The sequence below is a fragment of the Elephantulus edwardii genome, unplaced genomic scaffold (assembly GCF_000299155.1).
Source record: "Elephantulus edwardii isolate Elephantulus edwardi_28Jun2011 unplaced genomic scaffold, EleEdw1.0 scaffold00401, whole genome shotgun sequence".
NCBI lineage: Eukaryota > Metazoa > Chordata > Mammalia > Macroscelidea > Macroscelididae > Elephantulus > Elephantulus edwardii.
In genome coordinates, this window is record NW_006400151.1 from 1065278 (window position 1) to 1074244 (window position 8967).

Genomic DNA, 8967 nt, shown 5'->3' on the forward strand with positions numbered 1-8967 from the left:
GGAGGACAGAGAGTGAGACATGGAGGACAGAGAGCGAGGGAGGGAGGACAGAGAGTGAGACATGGAGGACAGAAAGTGAGACATGGAGGACAGAGCCCAAAGGATGGTGCAGAATAGGGTAGCGTTCACATCTGTGTTTTACAGGGTCTTTAGGAACTGCAGTGACTTGATGATCCCTACTAATAACAATGACAACAAAGAAAGCTGAACGAAAGCACCCTCCCTGTTCCTGGTTTTTCCAGGAAAAGGCTCCTGCCCTCCAGGAGAAATGACGTGAACTCCTGGAGACTGGTGCAGGCACACGTGTGTGTTCCTTTACTGAACGTATTAACAAATCCTCTGTGCCAGTTCTCAGTCTCCACCGGGCAGGTGTGGAACTCAGCCTTGGTTTCTCAGCGGCGTTGGGACAGCTGCTGTGTGCGTATTATCATGGGGAACAGGACGAGCACATTATTCGTGCTGTTGACTCACTGAGGACGACCTGCTATTCAGAACCCAAGCCTTTCAGAAGCCGTGTGAGCTGCTTACCAAACTTTTCATTTGTTGTTCTGTGCTGTCAAGCCAACTATGACTCACAGCGACCCCGGGAACAACAGGTCTGCACCTGGCCCTCTCCTTGCGATCCGGCCACATGTGAGAGCCCACTGCTGCGGACACAGGCAATCCGTCTCCTTGAGGGGCTTCCTCTCTTTCTCTGACCCTCCTCCCTTCCCAGAATGATGTCTTTTCCCAAGGACTGGCCTCCTGACAGCAGGTGCAAAGGGTGTCCCACAACGTTTCACACCCTCACTCTAAGGAGCTCCCTGGTTATGCCTCCTCTAAGACAGACTTGTCCCTTCTCTTGGTGTCCATGGCATATTCAGGACTTTCTCCAACACAACTCAAAAGCATCAAGTCTTCACTCTTCCTTATTCACCTTCTGTCCTCTTTTCAGGAGCTTATGAAGCAATTGAAATACTTTGACTTGGATCAGGTGCACTTCAGTTGCTAAACTTGTAATTTGTTCTTTATCACTTTAAAAGTCTTTGTTAGCAGATTTTCCCCAGTGAAACATGCCTTTTATTTCTTTTTTAAAATGTTAAAAACATTTTCTTATTTTGTGTGTGTGTACCGTCAAATCAGATCTGACTGGTACAGGAGGAGATTGCCCCTCCTTCTCCAGCAGAGCATCTGGTGGATTCGAACCACACACCTCTGGGATTGTAGTGCAGCTTCTTGCCACGAGGCCACCAGAGCTCGCCATGCCTTTTATTTCTTGACTGCTGCAACCATGGGTGTTGATTATGGGCCCAAGTAAAACAACATAATTCCATGTGCTTTTTATTTAGACTTGTAATTATTTAAATGTGGGATTGATTTCCATCTCTAATGTCTTCCTTCAGACTTTGAAATGAAAACCCTGTTTTTAAATAGAAACCAGCTGTGTAATGGAATGTCCTGTGGTATGTAAGAGACAATAAAGATGAACCCTGGTGGTGCAGTTATCAGAGCACTGGACTGCTAATGGAAAGGTCATCCGTTGGGACCACGGCGCCAGGACCACAGCCTTGGTAGCCCCAGGGGCCGTTCTGTGGGTCCTGCTGCATCGCTGTGAATCACAACCACCTGGGTGGTGGTGCGTTTGATTTTTAGGGTTTTATGATGGGATTAGAAAAGCCCCCTTGGGATCTGAACCCCCATGTTCCAGCTCCCCTCAGCAGCCCATCTGCTGAACAAGCCTGGGCTGAGCCCCTGATGTGTCTGAGGGAGACCCCAGAAGATGACGGAGGTGGCCGTGGGGACCCAGCACGTCATGTAAAACACTGCACGTGGAGACTCTGTGAGCGTGTCCTGTGACTCATCACAGCTGCGTTGCATGCTGACGGCCTTGAACATGCACTGCCTCCTTCCTCCTGAATCCTGTGCCCTCTCTGTGTCACAGCAATCATGTCCACAGGCTGCACCCAGCCTCAAAGACTGACCCTGGACTTCCACTCAGCCGTACACAGGGCTGTGGGGAGTTGGGACCAACTCGACACTTATGAACAACAGCAAAGAGGGACTCAGAGCAACTAAACAACAGCGTGACTCCAGACAGGAAAGGAGACAATGGCCTGAGCACAATGGAGCCCGGGACCTGGCAGCAGAGGGCAGGGCGCTGACTGGATGATCAGAGGGTCGCTGGGAGTCAAGTTGACAGGAAGGTACCTGACAGGAACCACCCTGAGTAACGCGTTCCTTTAAACAGCCGTCTGTATGAGACTAAATGGTCAAGAACTACTCTAAGGTGAGATGAGAAGGTAACGGAGGGATTGGGCAGGGCAACCAGAGTCCTGGAAATGGACAAGCAGAGTGGAAGGGACGCGCATAACAACACGGCGGGGAAAACTCCCCGACAGCTCTGAGTGATGTCCTGGGTTTGAACCACCAGCCTTTTGCTTCGCAGCTGGAAGCCTTGACCACAGAGCCTCCAGCAATCCTACACACTGTGTCTCATAAACCTCTCAGTGTCAGGCAGTCAGAGCTGACTCGGAGCTGGGCCTCCGACTCGGAGCTGAGCCGCCACCAGGTTTCTGGAGGCTGTAAACTGAACGGAAGGAAACTGCCCATCCTCCTCCCACGAGGAGGACTGGAAGCCCTGGGTGCCTTTGTTAGCACCACAACTGCCTAAGTCTACCGCCCAAAAGCTCCCCGCAATTTGTGTAGAAATTATTAAATGGGACTGTAGTTTGTTGGGTAACACCTGAAATTTCACGTGAAACACCTGAAATGTTCCTGAGAAGAAGAGTGGGGCTCAGAGGGGATGCTGAGTGCTCACGGTCTCGTGCTCAGATGACAGTCTTTCTGAGATTTGTACCCACCGCTCTGACTCGGCAGCTGGGCACAATGCCAGGGCGCTTCTGCAAAGCGATTCCATGCAGGCATCCAGGACTAAGGCAACCCTCCACTGTCCAAGGCTACAGATCTTTATGGGAGGAAACTGACCCCCTTTCTCCTTTCCCTGAGCAGCTAGCAGACCCGAACTGTTCACCTTCTGTTAGCAGCTCAGTACAGAACTGGCTACGGCCCAGGGCTCCTTGTGAAGGCGCAGCAAGCTGAGAGCTAAACAGAAATGAGGCTGAGCAGATGGAAAGCAGCACACGCTTGTAAACACCACCCGGGTGCACTGACACGAGCCTGGGCTCGGCCTTCGCAGGCTGACCGCCAGGCGCCTGGGGGCCGTGGGGGCTCGGAGTGGCACCTCTACTGCACAAACTCACCATGTAGTAGCCCGGCAGAAGCTTCTGGAGGAACTCGGCCTCTTTGTGCTGGACAGTCTTGATGATGAACTCGTCGTCACTGGTCACAAAGAACAAGGACCCGCTGGCCCCGGGGTTGGACAGCTCAATGAGTGGCTCGCTGCAGATGGAGTACTGGAAAGACAAGCAGAGGCCCTCAGGACCCGAGGGGGTGGCACCCAGCCCTGTTCGTGCGGCCTTCCTCCCCTGCCCCCGCCTCACTTCTTCCATATTTATTTTTAAAAACCAGCATTTACTTGTGTTTGCTGTGAACGCCTACAGGTGAGCTGGTTTTCTGTGGAACCCTTACTGCGGGGATCAGACACCTGGAGGCGCTTTGCACAATGCATCAACATTAACACGCATTAACCCTTTCTCCCGCTCTGCGTCCGGTCATCCGGGGGTAAGAAGTGGTTTTGTGATCCCGAAGGCTCCAAGTTCTAATTTACAAGCTTCACGGTGAGTGAACGCCGGGCAATCTCTCCCCGTGAGATTTACTGCCTCTAAAAAACCCACTCAAGGGTCAGCTACTGGCTGGTTCCAACTCAAGGCACACACACACCAGCAGCAGCAGATCCAGTTCTGGTTCCCGGAGCCTCCATCTTTGATTGGGGGTCACCAGTAACCATCTGGTGTCACGGGGGTGCCCTGGTGCCCACGTTACCCATCTCTGCCCGCTCACTGGTGGGTTTAGATCCTTTGCATGTAAGGTAACCATGGATATGTTCGCACTCAACCACCCATCGTCCTATTTTCCTATTTTCTCCCTCTGGCTCTCGGTTCTTCCTGATTGTTCCGCTAAAACTCAGAAGCAAAGCAAACTCATCAGTGTTGAGTTGGAACCAACTCATCGCTGGGCCTCCCATGGGCTTGGGGTGGGGGGTGAGTGTCACGTGAGAGAAGAGGGCCAGCTTCCTCCACGGAGCTGTGGGTGGATTTGAACTGCCCCGGACTTGAACAATGCCGCCGGATTTAAACAATGCTGCCAGACTCTCCTGCCTCCCTGAAGGCTGGGGAAAACATGTCTGGAGTTTTTCATGTACTTCGGATATGTTATTGGGGGGTCAGTCCCTGGAGACGTGCTCGGGAATTAGAGGGTCAGTGAAAGAGAGGCAGACCCTCGAGGAGGGGGACTGACAGAAGCAATGGCGGCAGCAGTGGGTCCGGGCACGGCAGTGATTGTGAGGACGGCGTGGCCGTGGACGGCATGGCCCAGGCTGGGGTCTGCTGTGCTCTGAGTTGGAGCCGGCTTGACTGTTCCCGACAATGACCAACTGCTTTCCGCGTCCCCTTACCTTCTGATTCCTGGAGTAACTGCTGACCACCTGGTCTCACATAGATATTTAAAGAAGTTCACTCTTGTGGATGATATCCTTTATTTTATGAGCCAATCTGTTCTGGTTTTAGTTCAAAGTTTACAGAGTTTCTCGGCCAGTCTCATGAGTCCCATTTCTAACTAGGCCCCTAAGCCTGGGCTGTGGAAGAACTCAATCTGACTTCTATTTCCCCCAATTCCATCAGCGCTCTTCTGTTCTGGCCCTGATCCAGGTGGCTGTCAGCTGCAGCTGGGCTCCATGGAGCACTCCTGGTCTCAGTGTGGACAAGGCTTTGGCTCCTGGAAGCGGCCTTGCATCCTGACCACCATGAGATCTCAGCCTCTTCTGAATGAGGACAAGTTAGGGAAGCAGAAATCGCCACCAGTCCTCGGACAGCACACTGGCCAAGCCAGGAGGAAGCGCAGGGCACTGGCCTGGTCCAGGTGCAGACCAGCGTGTACGAGGAAGGGCCCGGGACCTGGGGTCATGATCTGTGAAGCCGCGGCTCTGCTGGTGGTTGGTTTTGTGGACTCTGAGTAACTCAGCCACTTTGGCTGTTTGGGTCCACCCTGAAAATAAGGATATTAATACCCCTGCCCCTCCAAAGCCCCTGGACTCACTGCCGTCGAAGCGATTCTGACTCATGGTGACCCTCTGTCAGATTCAGAGGCTGAAAACCTGGGGAACAAACTGCCTCATCGTTCTCCGGTGGACTGGCTGGCGGGGGACCTGAACTGCCAGCCTTTCGGGTAGCAGCCTAACACTTAGCAACAAAGGCAAACCCAAACCAGCTGTCATCGAGTCATTGCCAGATCATGGTGACTCCATGCAGCCACGGAAGCAGGAGTGGCATCCACATCCTAAACCACATGCCTCTGGAAACTCCATGAACCTTGATAAACAACGATAGTTATTTGATTGTGGTCGACTATAGATCCAAGTCATATGACGTCGTATTGAATACTGACAACTTCAGTCCCTCCTCCCTCTGTGAAGACGTTGCCTATTCATCCAGGGGAGAGGACTCTTGTTTTCTTGATGTTCAGACGTCATCCATACGGAAGGGTTTGTCTTCTGCAGTGAGTATCTCAAGTCCTTTTCTGAAAGCAAAGGTGTGTCATCTTTATAACAAATGTTGCTAACGAGTCTTCCTCAAATGCTGATGACACAATCTTCTTAGATTCAAGCTTCTCGAATGATTTACTCAGCATACAGATTGGACAGATATGGAGAAAGGATACAACCCTGACTTAACACCTTTCCTGGCTTCAAACCATGTCGTGTTCCTTGTTCTGTTCAGACAACGGCTTCTCAGTTTATGTAAAGAGCGTTTACTATATATGTGTATGGGAGTCTGAAATGAGCCCTGGTGGTGCAGTGGTCAAGCACTCAGTAAATGAAAAGTAGGCGGATGGAACTGTCCAGTCACTCCTTGGGGACGATATGACAGTCCTCTCCCACAAAGGCTCCCGTGGGGCTGTTCTCCATGTTAGAGGGCTGCTGGGGGCACAGACTCAGTGCAAGCGAGGGGCAGCTGCTGACTTGTTTACATAATAAATCACGATCCTAATTTGTTCCCAAGGAACCCTGATGTCACAGTTTGTAGGGAGTTGTGCTGATAGCCCAGAGGCCAGGCCTGTGGTTCAAGTCCACGGGTGCCTTCAAGGTATAAATGTGGGCCACCTCCTCTGTGTGACTTACAGCCTCAGACCCCACTGGGGGCTCTGAGTTCACTCTGACTGCATAACAATGAGACTGAGTCCATTTGTTTCTCAAGTCCCAGAGCAACACTCAATGTGTAACTCAAAAGAGTTCTGATTGTTAGAGACGTATTCTAGACACTGAACATGCACAAGGGTGGGTCATTCGGGCTGCACCATGCTGGACACGAGGAAGGGGATGAGGACTGTGGCTCTGAGTAGCCACTAGCCAAGAACCTCCTGCACTTGTCCCTCAAGCAGCCACCATGATAAGAGGCCCCTTCCAGCAGGAGTCCCCTGGGGGAACTGCCCACGCTGCAGGGAGCCGTTCGGAAGAGACCTCGTCCCAGGATGAAGCAGCCTAGTCAGGTCAGAAACAGGAACAGAAGGAGACTGCTAGCCCAGAAAGCAATGGACGCTGGGTGGGCAGAGAGACCACAGGGGTAAAGGGCGGGGGACCAGCATCATGGAACACAAATCCACAGCCGCCCCCGGCTGGCCAGCAGCTCCAGGAAGCTCAGAGGAGAATCTATCAACATCTAACAGGAGACAGGAGATGAGGGATTGAGTTCAGTAAGGTAACGTCACAGCTCCTTGGGGCTCCTCAAACGAGCTTTCTGTGTGATGACCAAAACCAGCACAAACCCCAAGTCCCCAAGCCCCCAAACCTCCAAGCCCCTGAGCCCCTGAGCCCAAGCTCACTGTCACAGAGCCGACTCTAGCTCCCATGATCCTGGGGACCCAGCGGCCCACCCCCCAGATTATCCAAGACTGCCATCTTCACGGGAGTGCACCACCCCGTCTTTCCCTCTGGGAAGGCTGGTGGCTTCAAACTACTGACCTCACGGTTAGCAGCCAGCATTTAATCATTAGTTGTTTTGGTTTTTTAAAAATGAATTTTAGGTCCAGAGGACACTCAACCATAAGTTCCTTTCCCCTCACCTCCTGACTGACTTAAAAACAACAACAAAATACCAAACTGTTGGCGTGAAGGTTCACCCATCATGTTGGTGTTTCATACAACCATTTGTACCTCGTTTTAGAACATTTATCAATGAATGACCACAGCTTTGACAGCACCGATTTGCCCTTGACCTTGCCAACTGAGCCCCATTTCAAGGCAGCGGGAGAGCTTCACCCTACACAGATGTCTCTGTGCCGGCTCTCTGCAGCACAGCTGCACCTGGAAGGGGAGCAGATTTGACCTGCAGACCCCTTTTCTCGATGGAGCAACCCTCCCTCAGGGTTCCAAGTCTGTGAGTCTCTATGGGAGGAGACAGCTCAGCTGAAAGGAGTGTTTGCTGGGAGGTGCCGTCAAGCTGAAGCCATAGCGACCCTCCAGGATCTCTGACGCTGTAAACTGCATGGGAGGAGACTGCACATCTGTCTCCCGCAAAGCAGCTGGTGGATTTGAACCATCCGTCATTGGACTGGTAGTATAACTCCTTTCCCACTATGCTACTAGAGCTTCCACAAGAATGTTCAGCATTAGCCAAAGCACTTGGCTAATAATCACAGGGTTAGGAGTTCAAACGCTCCAGCCACTCAGAGGAAGAAAGATGGAGCAGTCTGTGGAAAGGAAGCTTACTTCCTCTGAAGAACATAATCCCGGGGTCTGACTCCAGCCTTATTCAGCTAGTTGGGAGGGGTGGACAACAGGTGTTAGATGGAATCCTAGCCAAGGTTTCCTGCATCCATTACTGAAGCCCCCGGAGCGCTAACGGTGATGCAAACAGAATAGCGCTTTCCTGTGCACAGAACAGAGGGAGAACCCAGAGGTCCTGGAGGACTCTTCACAGAGAGGGGATGAAGGAGCCCTGGTGGCGCAGTATGTAACACGTCGTGTTGCCGACCTAAAGGCTGTAGGTTCAAATCCATCAAGTGCTCCTGAGAGAAAGGTGGCCTGTCCTCCCCTCTGGTGGTGTGGTCCACAGGGAGTCACAAGGCCAATCTGTAGCCCAGGAATCCAGGGTGTGTTGGGTCACTCTGAGTCACGAGACTCGAAGGCAGTGAGTTTGTTTGGTTTGATGCACCAAAAGGTGGATGAGAGATAAATGGAGCATCTGGAGACACAACCTGCTTTCCTTCTGAGCGTCAACGTGCTCCAAGAGCCTGTGCAAGGAGCCCCCGGGGGAGGAGGAAGACTCCCACCTGTTACAGTGGGAGCCAGGTTGTAGGTCAAGGAGAAGACGGCAGTGGGCCAACACAGGTGTGCAATGAACGGTATGACTAAGGCAATTAAAATAGGAAGGCTTTCAAAAAGAACCCCACCAGCCGCCCTAGAACGAATTCTATCAGTTGGAATGATTATCCCAAAGAACCAGCTAAGGAGCATTTACCTGAATAGCAATCACCTGCAGGATCTGTGGCTGTCAGGTGAGACTCCGAATCTAATCTCACTTCATGAAGCTCCAGTCTAACTATTCCAACATGTGGAGCTCTGCCTTCTAAAGCCAAACCTCATTGCTGGGAGACGAATGTTTGCATCACATGTTTCTGCAGGAGTGAGAACTATGGGTACATACCAGGTAGTCATCAGGCTTGATACCAAAAAGTTCTCGGAAGTACCGGAAGGCCAGGGGAGCGTACGTCTTAAATCGGAAGTCCGGGTAATGATGTGCTGGGGTCAGGTTGCTCCCTTCACTGCAGTAAATACATTAGTGTGTGCATGAGAGACAGAGACACACACACACA

General features: G+C 51.9%; 1 protein-coding gene across 1 annotated transcript in view; it reads right to left on the reverse strand.

The window, feature by feature from the left end:
* Nucleotides 1–8967, reverse strand: part of PIP5K1B (phosphatidylinositol-4-phosphate 5-kinase, type I, beta) — an 82016-nt gene that overhangs the window by 34570 nt on the left and 38479 nt on the right. Inside the window, exons 3-4 of the mRNA XM_006902380.1 lie at nucleotides 8799–8916; nucleotides 3240–3392 (exon numbers count right to left, since the gene is read on the reverse strand). Coding sequence (XP_006902442.1) covers nucleotides 3240–3392; nucleotides 8799–8916 — 271 coding nt within the window. The remainder of the gene's footprint in view (nucleotides 1–3239; nucleotides 3393–8798; nucleotides 8917–8967) is intronic.